The 18467-nt window shown below is 33.3% G+C and overlaps 1 protein-coding gene across 2 annotated transcripts in view; it reads right to left on the bottom strand.

Annotated features, from left to right (window-relative positions):
- The window catches only part of CHD1 (chromodomain helicase DNA binding protein 1), an 80992-nt gene that overhangs the window by 17520 nt on the left and 45005 nt on the right, over positions 1-18467 (bottom strand). Inside the window, exons 20-32 of one of the 2 annotated variants that reach the window (XM_037032406.1) lie at positions 16224-16372; positions 15762-15858; positions 15536-15631; positions 13430-13606; positions 9775-9935; positions 8422-8463; positions 7186-7316; positions 4141-4279; positions 3777-3927; positions 2748-2870; positions 1590-1715; positions 850-1122; positions 351-491 (exon numbers count right to left, since the gene is read on the bottom strand). In XM_037032406.1, the coding sequence (XP_036888301.1) occupies positions 351-491; positions 850-1122; positions 1590-1715; positions 2748-2870; positions 3777-3927; positions 4141-4279; positions 7186-7316; positions 8422-8463; positions 9775-9935; positions 13430-13606; positions 15536-15631; positions 15762-15858; positions 16224-16372 (1806 nt within the window). The remainder of the gene's footprint in view (positions 1-350; positions 492-849; positions 1123-1589; positions 1716-2747; positions 2871-3776; positions 3928-4140; positions 4280-7185; positions 7317-8421; positions 8464-9774; positions 9936-13429; positions 13607-15535; positions 15632-15761; positions 15859-16223; positions 16373-18467) is intronic. The other variant, XM_037032405.1, reaches the window with a different exon arrangement.

An 18467-nucleotide genomic window follows, 5' to 3' on the forward strand; every position in this document is an offset into this window, starting at 1 on the left:
TCGTACTTTCTAAAATACTAGAAAAGAAGCTACTCCTTTACTGTAGATAAGCAGCACTGTTATATAGGTCCAGAAACGGAAAGTTTGAAATTCTACAAATTCTATAGAGGGAGAAAAAATTTCACTCTAAGTAGTCCCTAAATGCTTCTCCTTCAAGTTTTTAATTTATTAAGAAGTTTTTCCAAATTGATTCTAAACTTAAGATACCTTTCAAATATGTTGCCTTTATCAACCTGAATTGCAGTGCTAGCAAATTCAAATAAATTTCTAAATTAAAAGCTCCAAAAAATTAAATTACAATTTAAATGTCAGAATTATTACAAATAACCAGAAAGCCTACTACTACTTACAATGCTGAATGTCTTCTGATCCAGCTCTTCGGATTCTTCAGATATGGGAACTGGTTCGCCACTTGCAGTGATATGAACTAGCGCATCTGACACTGAAGATTTCTTGGATTTTTCCTTGCTATCAGACTTAGATTCACTCAACTGAGAAAAATTGAAAATAAAACAAAAACACATCAATAACAAAGGCAAAATGATAAACACTTCCAGAAAACAATTTCTCTATTATGGTCTATAATTGTTTATTCACATTTAATACTTTTATCTATTTTATTTTTTCTGATTTTTATTTGGACAAACAAAAAATAAAGCTACTCTGGTATGTTACCCTAGAGGTATTTTTAAAAGAATTTAAACCTAAACCTGTTTTTCTCTTCTATGAGATACCCACGTTTTTAACTCAGTTACTAAGACTAATTTGGGCTGATAAGCAGTTTATTCTCCTAAAATGTAAACAAGCTGAGTGTGTAACTTTCTAAAGTTTACATTATGATTTGCATACCTTTTCTTCCTTTATGTCTTTTTCTTTCTGCATAGCTTCTATAGCTTCTTTTATTTTGTTTTCTCTTTTTTCTTTAAAATCTTTTTCTTTTATATCTTTCTTATCCTCTTTTTCTTTTATCTCCCTTTTAAGTTCTCTTTTATTTTCCTTTTCTTTTGCTTCCCTCTTTTCTTCTGGTTCCTTCTTTATACAAACATCTGGCTCAGGTTTTTCTTCACTGTCTCTTTCTGTTTTAATTTTTTTATTTGGATGTTTCACAGAAGTGATCTCATCCTGGAAAGTGCAAGTATGGCCAATGTATTACTAACCAAATCTTGACAAAGATTAATTTCTTTTTTTTGCATGACTATCACCTGCATGTATATGGATTCTGAAATAACCAGAATCCCATTAACGATGATACATGCAATGTCTTCTTAAAACAACTAATGTAAGCCAGTCCCATTCAAAATTCTTAATAAAATTAAAGGAGACAGAACGTCATTCAAATGGCAAATGTTTGAAAAGGAAGGACCTTTGCTCTCTCTCTCTAGTGTAGTATATTATAATACAATAATATTACATTAGATGAATAGAATACTGTTCTGTAAATGAGACTACGTAGTAAACTATTAAAAAAAAACCCCTCAGAACCAAAAGTAAAATTTCAGGCCTTAGTTCAAATTTCAAATGTAAAATATACCAAAACATGCCATGTTTCTTTCTATATAATAGGTTCCTTTTCTAAAACACATTCTTACCTTATCATCTTCATCAGACTTTTCTGAGGGCAGGGGAGAAGAATCGCTCTTTATTTCCTCTTTCACTTTGATAGACTTCATTGCTTTATTCTTCTTGGCTCTAGCTTTTCTCCTTTTTGAACCTCCCTAAAAATAATTATTTTTATTCTAATCAACTCCATAGATTCCATTTATTAAAAAAAACTTCCTCCTTCTTAACTTTTGAATAAAAAAAAGCCAAAGGAACACATATTTTTACCCAATCCTCATGTACTCAGCTCAGAGAGTCAATGAAAGTCATGTAACTTAAGAAAAAGGAATTAAGAGAAAAGTAGAACTAGAGAGAGAGAGATGGGAGGGTTTTTTGTCCTCCTAAATTAGTATCCTCATCTACAATTAATGGTACCAAAGACAGCATTAGAAATTATTTTCAATGGTATACAGGTAGTTGTGACATTGTGGTCATAGGTAAATTTTAAACATTGCTGTAGTTTCTTCTGATCACCTCTGTTTTAGTGTCTTTTTCTTACTTTTGGAGCCTCCTCATACATAAGTTCGGTGATCTTTAACGTTGTCCCTTAGGCTTTCCAACAACTCCAAATAACACAGTAATGGAAGCCTGACCTCTCAACAAGCACTCTATTCTAAACACCCTACTTCCTTTCCAAATACTAGCAACCCCCCCCCCAACAACCCTAATGTCACTTCTGAAAGGCATGAGTCATCAGTGTTAACATGAATGCTGAGAAAATTTAAGGCAAAAGTACTACCATATTTAAATAAAAATACTAAATTACAGGAAAATATATGTAAAAGTGCATATTAGCCAAGATATTTAGTGTGATTTTTAACCGGTGTGCAGCAATAATTTTTAAAACATGTAATACTTGACCTTTTAGTCAGGAGCACTGACTTCTTTTCCCTTAAAATGTCAAATAAAAAAAGGACAACAGCCAACATAATGATAGCCATCTGATGTGACAGAAATCAATAGTATACCTATTATATTTTGTCAGATCAGCAAAAAGTATGCATTTTTTTGGTGTGCCACAGAATTTTAGTAGTTTATGTGTGACATGAGATGAAAAAAGTTGAAAATTGCTGGTCTAGGGTAATCAGTAAACTAGACTCATCTTACTGAAAAGTAAACTGCTCTTAAGTATCTGAATTTTAACTTACCACACCAGAAAGTCTCTGAGCTTCCTTTCTTGCAAGATCTTTACTAAGCAATTTGATGAGGTAGTCTGCACGTGTCTGCAACTGTTTTGCTTGTGGTTTTTTATCAGGGTCATCAGGAAGAATCTAAAAAGCAATTTTTTAGGTTGTTTTTAATTAATACCAAGAAAAATTTAAAAGTTAAAAACTGTTTACTCATTTTAAAAATATACAATTCACTAACAAATTATAAATTCTTTAAATTGAATGACTTAGAATGTAAAATACATTTTTAAAAATATCTATGTCAGAAGATTTGGTTTCCCTGGAAAGAATCCTAAATAAATACATAAGAAAAAAAATCCCTCAATTTGCAATAAGAACACACAGTGTAAAATTAGAAATTTCTTTCATTGACCTATAGTGTATCTAGCATCCAGTGTTATGAACATTATAGTATTCTTATAAAAATATATTTGCTATAAAGTACAGAAAACTTCCAAGAATACAAAATATCATCTATCTAGAAGATGACCTACAACAGGCATTGTGGGAAAAATTTTACAGTGGGAATCTAAACTATTAAGTTTTGCTTCATAGTATCAAATGACAAAAAAACTAGTATCTGAAGGTTCCCATCTGTTTGTGAAGTGAAAACATAAAATGGTAACTTATATGATAAGAATAAAGCAAAGCCTGTGTTTTCCATTCCAGGCAACACAATGATTTTCACTAATATGGTAACATCAAATCACCAAAAATCCTAAACATAGTTTGATATTAAAAAAATATAAAATACTTCTAGTTAATAATGGAATGATTTACTTTTAACCTAAAGAAAAATAAATCTATGTCTTAGTAACAAAAATATAATTTCAGAGGTAAAGCAAAATCTCAGAGATCATTTATATTTAATCCCTTCAAGAAAACAGGTTCTGAAGAAGCCAAGACCACACAACTAGCTAGAACCTTGATTTCTTGACTCACAGTTAATTTTAAAAGCAAAATTAAATTCAGCATTAATGAGCAACAGAATCAATAAATATTAAGTACCTTGTGTGTCAGACTGAGGTCAGGATCCATTTTAATCATTTCCCAGCTCCCATATCCGTATTCATATATACCAATTAACAAATTGGAATCATCTTCTTTGCCCCAGTCTATATCAAAATGAGCTGCCTTTGTATGGCATGGGACAGTGTACCTAGCATTAAAGTTAATAACCAATGTCAAGTTTACAATTTTGCCTTATTAGAAATTAACTCTGAAAAACATAGTAAGTCATTAGAACTTAATTTTATGTTTAAAAACATTTGAGTCAAAGTAGCCAATGACATAAGAAACATTTTTAAACTGCAATCATACCCAAATTACTGAAGAACAATAAATATTTTAACAATGGAAACCATCAACTTACTGCTTTCTTTCTTCTGGATCTGAAGGAATGGATTTGTGCAATGGTATTAATTCTTCTTCATGGGAGATGACTAGCTTGGCATTCACCTGCACTCCTGATATTCGGAATGTTGGACCCTTTACTTTTCCAAGTCTACCACCTTAATTTTTTTTAAAGGAAAAAAAAAGTACAAAATATATAATTCTACAGAATAAAAAAGCAACATGTCATTAGTCATATGAATAAGTATTACTTATTTACCTCTATTAGTATAATTTATATTGGGGGACTTGCCAGCAAACCTTTTATTTCACTACAAAATTTTCTAGTACATATTAGTGATTAAAATATAGCAGATGTGGATTCATAAAAAGTATTTCAGGTATTTAAGTGTTTTATCAATTGCAGAAGATATATCAGTCTATTAATATGGCCAATGTTTAAATAAGATTTCTAGTATGATTTTATTTCAGTACATCTGATTACTAAATCTAAGTATTTTTATTTAGTGGCCCTGGCCAGTGTGGCTAAGTTGGTTGGAGTGGCAACCAATAAACTGAAAGGTTGCGGAGGGTACATGCCTAGGTTGTGGGTTTGGTTCCCAGTCAGGGTATGTGCAGGAGGCAACCAACTGATACTTTCTCTCCTCACCATGGATGGTTCTCTCCCCCTGTCTCTCTCCCTTCCTTCTCTTCTTACTAAAATCAATGAACATGCCCTCAGGTGAGGATAAAAAAATAAAAATAAATTAAATAAATATTTTATTTGTGGATGAATTGAAAAATAAACATGATGAAGTAACTATGCCACAAACCAGTATTACATGTGTATTCTTACAGTACCTTTTCCCAGTCATGTATTCTAAAAATATAGTACAACTAACAGTAATTCTTCATATTACTTTACAGTTTGAATTAAATCAGGCAGACAGATTCTGTTGACTTAAATAATATAATTCTGTCCCCCATTTCCCATACCCAGCAATGGCTTTAATTTGTTTTGTAAAGCATCTTTTTTTTTAAATATGTTTTACTGATTATGCCATTACAGTTGTCCCATTTCCCCCTCTTTATTCCCCTTCACCCTGCACACCTCCCAACACCCCGCTTTAGTTCATGTCCATGTGTCACAAGTTCTTTAGATTCTACATTTCCCCTACTATTCATGCCCTCCCCTTGTCTATTTTCTACCTACCGTCCATGCTACTTAGCCTCTGTACCTTCTCCCTGCCCTCCTACTACCACTCCCCTGTTGCTAACCCTCCATGTGATCTCCATTTCTATGATTCCACCCCTGATCTAGCTGTCCTCTTAGTTTGCTTTTGTTTTAGGTGTGGTTGTTAATAACTGTGTTTGCTGTCCTTTCACTGTTCATATTTTTCATCTTCTTTTCCTTAGATGCCCCTTTAACATTTCATGAAATAAGGGCTTGGTGATGAACTCCTTGAATTTGACCGTATGTGAGAAGCACTTTATCTGGCCTTCCATTCTAAATGAAAGCTTTGCTGGATAGAGCAATCTTGGATGTAGGTCTTTGGATTTCATGACTTGGAATATTTCTTCCCAGCCCCTTCTTGCCTGTAAGGTCTCTTTTGAGAAATCCGATGATAGTCTGATGGGAACTCCTTTGTAGGTGACTGTCCCCTTATCTCTTTCTGCTTCTAGGATTCTCTCCTTCATTTTATTCTTGGCTAATGTAATGATGATGTGCCTTGGTGTGCTCCTTCTTGGGCCCAACTTCTTTGGGATTCTCTGAGCTTCCTGGATTTCCTGGAAGTCTATTGCCTTTGACAGATTGGGGAAGTTCTCCTTTATTACTTGTTCAAGTTTTCCACTTGTTGCTCTTCCTCTTCTGGTACCCCTATAATTCGGATGTTGGAATGTTTAAAGATGTCCTGGAGGTTCCTAAGCCTCTCATTTTTTTGAATTCTTGTTTCTTCCTTCTTTTCTGTTTGGTTGTTTCTTTCTTCCTTCTGGTCCACTCCCTTGATTTGAGTCCCAGTTTCCTTTCCATCACTACTGGTTTCCTGTGCATTTCCCTTCATTTAAATTAGTTTAGCCTTCATTTGTTCCTCTAATTTGTGACTAAAATCAACCAGTTCTGTGAGCATCCTGATCACCAGTATTTTGAACTGTGCATCTGATCGGTTGGCTATCTCTTGGTTGCTTAAAAGTATTGGCTCTGGGGCTGTGAATTGTTCTTCTGCTTGAGTCATAATGTTTGGTCTGTTCATGCCTGTTATGTATGAGGGGCGGAGCCTTAGGTGTCCACCAGGGTGGGGTAACCCAAGTCGCACTGGGTTGTGATGCTGTATGTGGGGGCGGGGTCAGAGAGGTGCAATGGCGCTTGTTCTAAGCTCTCTCTCATATTTTGGTCCCCTCTGCTCCTTCCCACAAGCAAACCGGGCCCCCGGTCCTGGCTCCCGGGTGTGTGGGCCTGTGTACCCTCCAGGGCCCTGTGGGTCTCTCCAACAAACTGTGGGCCTGGGAGCTTCTCCTGACACCTTGACCCGGAAAGTTTTTTCCAATTGGTGCTTTTAGGCTTTATTTCCCGGCGCTGGGGTCCTGGTTTTGCATGGTCTGTCTCACTGCTCACTCTTTCACCTGGTTTATCTGCGTGTGAATGTGTGACCGCGGTCAGCCAGCCACCTTGTACCCTCACTGGGTCTGCCCATTTCCACCCCATGCCTGGGATTTGCCAACTGCTGCCTGAGCTCCTGGGTCAGTCCAGCCACTTTTTTTCTGCTGTGACCCCTCTCCGCCAGCTGCTGACTCTGCCGCTCTTACCAGTCTGGCTGAATGGTTCGTTGTTGTTGGACTTCTGTACAGTTCAAATTTCTGTGTTTTGGTTGAGTTTTTGTTACTAAAACTTTGCTGTCTTTAAACTTGGTTGTGCGAAGAGGCACAGTGTTTCCACCTACACCTCCACCTTGGCCAGAAGTTGTGTAAAGCATCTTTTAAGACTAATGAATAGATAACTTAAGATACAGTACCTGCATAACTCTGTATAAGCATATTCTAAAACTGCCCTTTACTGGTCTTTAAATCACTCTCATTTTAACATTACCTGTCCGTTCTGTTCCTGAAGAATTATCCTTTAAAGCTTTAATGCAACCATTATGTACCAATTCTCCTAGTCGTCTGAGGTCTGTTTCTGACTTATCGACTAGTTCAGCATCTCGAGCAATTGCATCTAGTCTGTAATAAAATAACAGGATTTTCAGGTAAATATGCATACTAAGTTTCACTCCACCCCAAGGGTACAAATCACACTATTACATTCCCTGTCAATTCTAGTTCATAAATTGGCATAAGATATATAAAAATCAGGAAGATCTGATGAGAAAACGATTCATCTACACATTCAAGAATAATAATAAAGTTAGTCAGTTCATTACAGAGCAAACTGGTATACTCCAAGTGTGAAGATTAATCATCAATATATAATACTTCTATATTATGAAGATTAATACCTAATACTTCTAAAAGAGCTTTTCGTCACTGATCAGATCTTAAATTCAAAAGAATGTGGTTAAGTGTTAGAATTATAAATTAAAAAAGGTATTATAAAAGTCCTGTATTACTATGAACTGAATAGACAATATAAACTATTAATGTTTAAAATTATTTTTACATAAAAATAATTATGCAAGTCTTTCATTGTATTGTATACAAATCATCTAAAAATAAAACAGAAAATACCTTTATTTTAAGAGGGAGTTTTGGAGAGAAAAAATAGAGTTAAACCAATTTGAGTCTTTGCTACTCTACATCCAGACAGTGGGTTTGCCACAAAAGGACAAAAAATATCCAAATTACCAAAAATGATTTAGATTAACTGAAAACTTAAAAAAACAAACAAACAAACAAACGTATCCTGACAACTTGAATTTTAACAGTTTGTATAAAAAGAAGCTGCATTTAGGGAAACTTCCCTAGTAAGGAAAAATAAAATTGTCTTTAACATAGGTAGGCTATCAACTCAGTTTTTCTAAGAATAAATCTGTAGTTTATAAGTTTATGATAAAAAGTAAGTAAAACATCTGAAAAATACCTTAGATTTATAAAAATGCAAAGTATTTTATAGAAAGCTTCATTGGCAGATAAAATTTTAGAGACTAGAAAGAATTAAGGATGTTACAAAAACATTTTTCAAAACTATACTTGAATTTTGGTTGATACAGGTGAACTTTGCAAATGCCTATTAAAAGCAAATTTAACGAAGTACCTAAACTGAGTATAAACAAAGCTGACAAGCACATAAAACACACCGTAATTAAGTAAGAATAACAGATGTATTTACCTTTCCAGAGGGCCACCAAATTTCTTGTAACTCTTGATAAACCTAACAGAAAATAAGTTTTTGATTTAAATGCAGGTTTCACTACCCATTATATATGTACAACTATATAAAAATAAGAAAAAAACTTGTTAGCACCCAAATTAGTTCAAGGCATTGTTACTACCAAAAATGAATAAACTATGCTAGAAACCAAAGTGTTGAAACATTAACATATACCAAGTAAAACAAGACATATTTTAACACCCAGGATGATGTTTAGAAACCAATATAAATAAAACAATAGAAGCTAAATTTTATTTTAGAAATTACTTTATTATTTTCACAAGACAAAAAAAAAAGGTTTAAGACTACCACAGGAAGTGTCTCCAGAATTATCAGTCATATTATACTTCCTAATATTCCAAGTGTTGATAAAATTCAACTCAAAAGTTTTAATTCAGATATACAATATTAAACCAACAACGGAAAATAAAGTTTACTTAAGAACAAAGCTACCCAAGTGGCTGATGGATGAGAGAAAATATCCAGGAAAAGTAGAAGTTGAAATGCCTCTTCAACTAAAGACAGAGAGTCCGGCAAATCAGGTGGTCATAAAATAACCTTAATAAAATCTAACAACATATTTAATTTTCTGGTAGAAAGAATGAGGAAGAACTTTATTGGTCAGGTCTATGATGTAAAAGAAAAGAGTTACAATGGCTTAAAAAAAACAACATACTCTCAAAATACAACAATGAACAACCTTTTTACAAATTTCATAAGCAAACTTATTACATAAACAAAAGTAAATAAATGGTCATTCTATTTTCCATAAATACATCTGTATATAGAAATAAACATATTTTGAAAAAAAACCAACAATTTATTTCATGTAGTCAATCTTACCTCAGTTCCTACTTGGACATATCAAATACCCTTAATACGGTTACTTTAGAAAAACAAATCACTTTGTAATTTAAAAACTAGAAAAATATGGAACTAAATTATTCTCACATAAAAACAGTAATGTTGAGAGTCATATAAGTGCAGTGAGAATTTTTATTAAATAAGTCTAATGTACTGAAATATACATTCATTATCAAAAAGGCCACTATTCTGAACCACTTTAATAAAACCAAAAAAATTTAGCACTCTAAGTAGACTAACAATAAATAACTATGCAAAGATTAGTTGCCAAACATTTTTATCTCATAGTTATAATGATCACCCAAAAGCAGAACCCACCCAATCCCTAAATAATTACCATATATTAGTCTTCTCTAATACTTTATGTTTGAAATCTATGAGTTTTCTATTTTAGTTTCACCTTCTAATAAAAACAAGATGAAATAAAATGGTGTTGTATCATCTTACCGCCGAATTTCTGCATCACTAAATCCTTTAATATTCTCTCGAGGGATAGTCCGTGGTCTTCCACGTTTCTTTGGCCTTTTCCTTTCTGAGACTGAATCACTATCAGATCCAGAGTACCTCCTACTTCTACTGCGCCTCCCTTCACTTCCGTTGAAACTAACCTGAAATTCGAAATAAAAAATGTACCAAGCTTGAAGAAGGTCTCTATTATTAGCAAAGAAAATTATTAAAAAGTTGACAGAATTAACAAATCCAAATATTTTTATATGTCCAAATGCTCTCTAAATAAAACTAAAGAGCCAATAAAACAGAAAAATATAGCACATTAACAGTCATTAACCTTAATAAGCAAAGCATTCTTATAAATCAGCAGGAAAACATTCACTGCCCTTTTGTAAAAATACAAGAAAGGGTAATTAATCAAATAATAGAAGCATAAAATTTTATAAGCCCCACTGGTACATTTTTTAAAAATAAAAATTAAACTAGCAACAAAATACAATTCTTTTATTAATCCATCAATTTGACCAATACCAATTAAGCAATCATAGCTAATATGAGTAATGGTACAGAAAACTGAAAAGTAACACACTTCCGTTAGGTATTTAAACTGGGACTGAGGGCAATTTAGCAATATTCTATCAAAAGCCTTAAAAATGATCATTGTGCTGATCCAGTAACACCACGCCCAGGTACTTTCCCTGACACCAGAACTGTTAAGTTACACTATCCAATAAAGTCATTTATATCACAGAATTAAAAATAAAGAAATGAAAACAATCTAAATGTTTATCAAAGAGATTAGACAAATAATCTATACAATGGAAAGCTGAGAAGCCATTAAAAAATTGTGTTGTAGAATAATTAACATTCATTACATACTGTCAAAGAAAGCAACTTCTGAATTAACATTCCATTTAAGTCTGGCAAATTATATGTACTAAAAAATTGTAATTATGTAAAAATATTACTAGTGGTTATTCCTGGGTGGACAGATGATGTCATTTTTCTCCCTGTTCTCCTAGGTATCCATTTACTGGTATTCTAATTAGATTGATCAGATATTTAAAAGGAAAAAATGCCAGTTGAACTCACATAAAAGCCTACTAAAAACTACTAAACATCCATTAGTTGTTTAAAAAATAAACCAAAATCTATTTTCTGTAAGTCTTTAGAATTTTTCCAAAATCTCAGTACATAGTCTGAATACCTTTAATCTGCTAAACATTTATTGAAAGGTTTAAGAATGGGCATTTAGCAATTATTTGTTTTAACCTTCTTTCATTCTTTCACAAAATCTAATATAATGCTATGCTTCCCATCTACTGTAAAAGGAAGTCACTACAGGGTTCGGAGATATAAACACGAACAAGAAACTGCATACATGGGCACTTTCAGGCCAAACACATTATTCGCTTCATTTCTGCATGGGATATAGAAAGTTGGTAGGTTGCACCTACACAGACAACAAAATCATAATCTACAAAATGTAATTTAAAAATCATAACTTCCTGGCCCTGGCTGGTGTAGCTCAGTGGATTGAGCATGGGCCTGCGAACCAGAAGATCACGGTTCGATTCCCAGTCAGGGCACACACCTGGGTTGCAGGCCAGCTCCCCGCAGGGGACAAACGATACATTGTGTCCTCGGCAGAGGCAACCATACATTGATATTTCTCTCCCTCTCTCCTTCCCTTCCCCTCTAAAGATAAATAAATAAAATATTTAAAAAAAAATAAAAAAATAAAAATCATAACTTCCTTAAACACATCAAAATAGCAAGGCAATCTAGGAGTCTCAAATATAAGGAAATACAGCAGCTTGTAAGAAGAGATGAGGCTTGAACACTGCCACTTGTGAAGAGCATGAATGGCAGACAACGAGTACCATAAAAGCAGGCAGTGTAGGCAATAGTAAAAGCAAACAATAGTAAAATTAGTTAGGTAAAATTTGCTAAAGGCTGCATGTGGGCTACCATGAGAGCAGAATCCCTGGGAACCAAAGATAAAGGCAGAACCTGCATCCAATCTGAAGTGCTTCTCCACAAACCTCAACCAGGTGCTCATGAGAAATACTGGAAGCAATGAGGGAAATTACAGAAAACTTTACTTTGTGGTGCAGCCCTGAACTAAGGGAACAGACACCTTTGAGAAAACAGGCAGGAAATCTTGCCAGACCCATCTCACCTACTAGACTGAGGGCACAGGAGAAGACCTAATATAGCTATAGGAAAACAAAAAACTACCCTTGGGAGAAGAGTAGCAGGACAAGGACGAGGGTGAGGCAAGTCCCTCCTACCTCAGACTCAAAAATTATAGTGGCACCAAAAACTCAGTAATCAAGACAATTAATATTATAATGCTATGTTCTAAAAAGCAAAAGTTAATGCAAAACAGAATCCAGTATTTTTTTTTCTCTTTTTTGCAGCAGGATCCAAAATAACTTGTCATGACACTATTACTATAATTTTAAAAATCTGGTATTTTGTTCGTTTGGGCCATAAAATAAGCATCAAACTTTTAAAAATTGGAATCGCACAAGGTATGTGCTCTAACTATGACAGAAGTAAGCTAGAAATTAACAGCAAAGATATCTGGAGAAATCTCCCAAATATTTGGAAATTAAACAACATACTTCTTGGGGGAGGGGGGAACGCTACAGGTTAAAAAGGATACCACAAGGGAAATAAAAAAGTATTTTCAATGAATGAAAATAAAAACACAACAGATACCAAAATTTGGTGATTCAGAAAAGCAGGACTTAGAAACTTGTAGCATTAAATGCTAATATTAGAGAAGGAAGATCTTGATTCAGTGGTCTAAGCTTGTATCTTAAAACACAAAAAAGAGGAAATTAAAGCCAAAAAAGATGAAAAAGAGCAGATATCAATAAAATTTAAAACAGAAAATCAAAGAACCAAAGGTGGTTCTTTGAAGAGATACATAAAATAAACCTCTAACTAGAATGAACAAGAAAAAATTTAGGTGAAGGGATTAAGCCGGAAAAACCAAAATAAACCCTACAGACAACAGTATGGTGAATACCAGAAGGAAAGTGGGGTAGGTAGGACACATGGTGATGAAACTTGGGGTGATGAACACACAGCACAACACACAGATGATGCGTTATAGAATCGCACACCTAAAAGTTATAACTTTATTAACATATTACACCAAAAAGTAAAAAGTTTACAGTAAAAAATAAAAAGAGAAGGGAATCAATAAATATGCTATAGACACCAAAAGGATAACGAGGGGTATTATAAGTTCATGTCCATAAATTCAACAAGTTAGATAAAATAGAACAATCTCTTGAAAGAAATAAACTACCAAGTTCATGCAAAGAAACGAGATACTCTGAATAGTTCATATTTATGAAAGAAATTGAAATTATAGTTAAAAATTCTTCTAACAAAGAAAACTCCAGGCCTAGATGGTTTCACTGGCAAATGCTGGCAAACATTTAATGAAGAAATAATACCAATTCTACACAATTCTTTCCAAAAAAGAAGAGAAAGGAATACTCTTCAACTCAGTTATAAGGCAAACATTAGCAAACCAGGTGAAGACATTATAAGAAAACTACCAAACAAAAGACATCAGTCCAGACATATATAACCTTACATTATAAAAGTATCTTTTAAATTAAAAAGTTACCTGTTTAGCACAGTTTCTCATTCTTGGAAGCATATAAATTTCTTCGAGTTCTTTTTGTCTTTCTTCCTCTTCTAATCGTCTCCTTTGATCTTCTGGAATGATTTCTTCCCAGTTTTTTGAATTTCTTTCGGGTTCCAACTCAATGTCATCCTCATCCATGTTGGAAAAGTTGGCAACCTGATGAATTCCAGAATAGTAACAGAATAGGGGTTAAAAAAAACTCACCCTTAAATATTATTTTTTTTAGGGAGGGAGGAAGTGGCATACCAGAATAAACAATAAAACTTGAAGTTCCTCAGGATAATGAATATGACCACACATTAAACCAAGTAGGAATGCTGAATGCTAAAATACCTAAGTTCACTTCCTCTTTTTTATTAGGTCAAAGTCTGTCAAATCAAATGACTTCTAAGAATTCTCTTTTAGGAGTGATTCTCTTTTATCCTACTATTAAATCATTACCAAAGAACTAGAAAAAGTTAGCAGGATAATAAAGTAATTCATAGTAGCAACATACTAAATCATCTTCTGCAGGAATTACCCCACCGGTTCATTAACTATCAAGTGATATAGAACAATACAATATTCTTATTTTTATGATAAACTAGTACCTAAAGAGTTACTGACAAGTTACAAGAGTCCTGAGACCCTAAATTTATCTAGTTTCCATAAGCCCTAGTTTTTTACTTCTAAAAGAAAAGATAATAATAGTACGCTAACTTTTTTGAGGATTAAATAAGATAATATATTTAAGGAACTGGGCAATCTGGTACACAGGAAGCACTAATTTAAAGTAATTGCCAGTATCAATACATTAAAAATTACTGGATGAAGACAAGAAAATGATGCTTATCCATCATAAGGAATGGGGCTCAAAACATAGTGTTTATTCTCTCATATGTGTTATTTAAAGCCAGCTGTGTGTGAGTATCAAACTACTGGTATAAAATTAATCAATATTACATAAATGTATATCCTAGATAACTTGCTTTTTCCATATTTTCAATTAGTCCAATTGTCAAATTTTCAATTAGAAAAGATGACAGTATAACTTCATATAAAGAGAGTTAATTAGCCCTGGCCAGTGTGGCTCAGTTGGTTGAGCATCATCCCTCAAAGTAGAGTGTCACTGGTTCAATTCTAGTCAAGGGGGCACATACCTGGGTTGCAGGCCTGGTCCCCAAAAGGGGCACACAGATGAGGCAACCAATCGATGTTTCTCTCCCTCTTTTTCTCCCTCCCCTCTCCCCTCTCTAAAATAAATAAATAAAATCTTAAAAAAGAAAAAGTTAATTAGACTACAGCCAGAGTCGCTGCAGGTTTCGGAAACATTCACCTCTCACCACAATTACTGAACTAATGTTCAAACTCATCTCCCTTCTTAATTCTTTCTCCAATACAGTACATCCTCTACATTGCAGTGGAGCAACCTATTAAAATTACTAAAGTTTTCATTCACTGCCGTGTCCCTGTACAAGTGATCAATAAATTACTGAATGAACAAATAACAAACTGAATTGATCCTTACAAACCTTGGTCCATGGAAAACAGCTAAGAATCCACAGAAACCTGCTTTTCTATACTAAATGATTTGCACACAACTTAACTCTGTGAGGTCAGCTGACTTAACATTGCTTTACGACTCTTGGCAACCTTTTAGCCCTCACCAAATCTGGGGTATTTGTAAGTACTAATAGGAGTTTACTGCTAACTTTGACTGATTTACTTGAGTTTTCTTAGTTGTGATAATGCTTAAATTAATCTAATGTCAAAACTGCTCTAGTAAAAATCAGATAAAAGACATCAGTCACAGAAATCTAAGTAAGGGATCACAGTCGTTCTTTTACCCAAATATTTAAGGGCACACTATTTGCTGAGTACTGTTCTAGGTGATAACTTAAGTAAATAGTATCTTTCCCCATTTCATTAAAAGTTAACTATTCCTAAATAATTTGATCCCTTTTAAATCAGTTTGCTACAGGTTTGTCAGAATAAGGAAAAAATAATTTTATACATCATAGCAAATTTTACGACAAAAAATATTAAGAAAAACAGCCCCTCTCAATTTACATTATATTATAAAGAAAAATTTTAAAGAAAATGTACCTTGAACTGGGAAAGTAATTCATCTCCTACAGTTAAAGGGCCTGGTTCATTTTCATGAGTTTCAGCCCTCTTTAAGATTTCATCTATATCCATTTCCTGTAATTAGAAAGAAATCTTTAAATATACTTTAATATATTTTAAGAAAGTATACTTTACACTTAAATACAGTTTAAATAAATGATGCATTTTGAGGCAAGGTTTTTGATTTTTTTTTTTGTTTTTTCACCTGGGGTTCTTGTTCTTCTCCTTCTGGTTCCTTAAAAAGTTCCTCAGCACCAAATTTTAAAATGGCAGATAACTCTTCTTTATTGAAAGGAGTAGAACTATAATCAAGAAAAACAATACCCACAGTTAAAAATTTAACATTTACACAAGACTTTTATTAATTATTGTCACAGTCACCTTAAAACAGTTGTATGACGGGTAGGTGAAGCATCAGTAGTATACTTATTTTAAAAAGAAAAGAATGTGAAGCCTAAATGTTAAAGGGGTTTCCCCCAAGATTATAAAACTAGGGTGGTAAAACTAGGTACTAAATGTATGTCTTTGACTAGAAATTAGTCCAGTGCTTTAAAAAGTAAAAAATTATTGAACATTGAACAGAGTTTAATGTTCAGCTTACAGTATGCAACATTTCCAAAAAATTAGTGAAGGATTCTAAACTGGTATTTTTTTAAAAAGTAACTACCTTGAGGGGGCAGAACCTGTGTGTAGTACTGTCTTCCCAGTTGTGTCCATTCTTTGAATCACAAGATGATCTAATACCATCTTCTTTTTGGCCCTTTCAAGAATATCCTCTTCCACTGATCCCTTTGTAACTAGACGATAAATATTTACCTGTAAAGATATGCATGATGAAACAAACTGAAATAAAGGATTTGTTTTGCAAACCTGAAGTGCCCAAATATTGGAATATATACCAAAGCTCATCCCACATGAAGTTTTCAACTGGTTAAAAGCAAAATGAGAAATAAATAAATAAAGATACATACATACATACATACAGATATATATCTATATCTCATTGTGTTCAAAGCTAAGCTCCTTCAATTCAGAGATTATTCTGAGGGTATATGTCCTCCCTTCTTACATTTCGATTAGGACGTTTTGTTTGCTTTCTTTACACTAAGAATGCTAGTAATTTTCAAATTATTTTTTAACTATGAAAAAAGGGAGAAAATGGTAAACTTATGACTACCTTAAACCAGTTTTCTCAATTCTGATATTTCATTATTCCATATCATCTGAAATTCTATAAACCAATCTCCAAGTTATAAGGTCTTGCCATAGAACAAAGCTCTCTAAAATAGACAAAAATTAAAATGTAGTAGTTTTGTCCTATTTCTCAAAGTCAATGGTTCTGTAACAAGCATTACTGCCATACAGAGATATTTTCAAAATTCACGGGAATATTGTTAATATTCACAATAATTAGGTGGACTTACCAGTATTTAGAGTATAGAACCCAGAGATACTACATATTCTGCATTATACTGGACTTTGTGGCATAGTTGTGATCTTATTCAGATACTCTTCTCAGAGGTTGACCATGTAACTTCCTATAGTACCATTCTTATAGGCTCTATTTTCTATCACCTACTAGGAAACGTGGTGGCCAAGGTCTTAAACTAGTACAAATGGAATGTAAGTATGCCTCTGTGTTGAGCATTTCAATATAGAAAGTATTTGTCTGGTGCATTTAATCATTATTCCCCATCTCATCCATAACACAGGAATATTCTGACTCCATATATGTATTAGGCTCAGCTCGCCTGTGAGAATATCATATTTTCTCACTTTCTCCTCTTTTAAGTCTACAATTTGTCTTGGCATATTGTCATTCCCACTTCAAGTTCCCCTTTGTATAATGAGTAAGTCTGTTCTTATCTAATCTAATACTGGTATTTATCCTCTTATGTACCAATATACCTCTGCTTTTTCCTTCTTTTGTAGTTCTTCAAAAGAATGAATCCCACTTTTATTTTCTCAACTCTAAACTTGTTCTTTATATCCTAGTATAGTCATATACATTGAAATACCTGGGATTTGAAAAGAAGTCTCTCTCTCTTTTTAACCTAAATAACTATTAGGGCATTGGAATGACTTTTCAAATTACATGTATCCATTTCAAGACAAAAGAGGGTACGAAAAACAACTGTCATAAAAAGGGGTCGTTTGTATTTTGTCTAATGAAGTTGAGAACTACTACTTTAAACAAGCTTTCATTTAGGGGTATGCAATATACCAGAGTACAAAAAAATTATAGGAAGAAGCATGATCTATTCCTAGTAAGGCAGCTTTATGATAATTATCTGAATACAAACATTTTTAGCTTTAAATCAAGGATATTTTTCAGTAGAAAATATGAATGTTTAATAAGTCATTAAAATGTGCTAAGCCTTTTTGTGATATTTGTTCATACCACCTGCTTTGGTGAAATTTGTGAAATACTATACAGATGAACATAAGTAAATTAATTAAAATACAAGAACCAAGGTATCAAAATGGCAACAGTTTTTCTCAAGGCCTGTTGCCAATTTGGCAATTTCTCAATTGCCAAACGGTTGTACAAAAACTATAAAATTAGAATGGTTTTTTTACACAGAAAATCTTTGAGGCACAGGTATAAAATACGGGCTAACAAAGAGGTAGCAATGTACTAAGCAAAATCTCTTTCAATCTTCTGAGTTAAAGTAGTTAAAATAAAACAGTTAAATACAATGAAGACATTAAGTTTTATACTGAATGAAAAACATTGTACCCTACAATTGTAAACAGAATACATTATCAAAAGAGAGTGCATGATTCTATTCAGGCATAGGTATCTCAGTTCTGTCTCAGGAGATTCTGGTAAATTTGAGTTCCTCATATAGCAATGACCGTATTCCAAAGATCTAACCAAGAGGATAAATCAAGATCTCACTGATCATTA

This window comes from Sturnira hondurensis, unplaced genomic scaffold (assembly GCF_014824575.4).
Source record: "Sturnira hondurensis isolate 20B ecotype Veracruz unplaced genomic scaffold, ASM1482457v3 Scaffold0021354, whole genome shotgun sequence".
NCBI lineage: Eukaryota > Metazoa > Chordata > Mammalia > Chiroptera > Phyllostomidae > Sturnira > Sturnira hondurensis.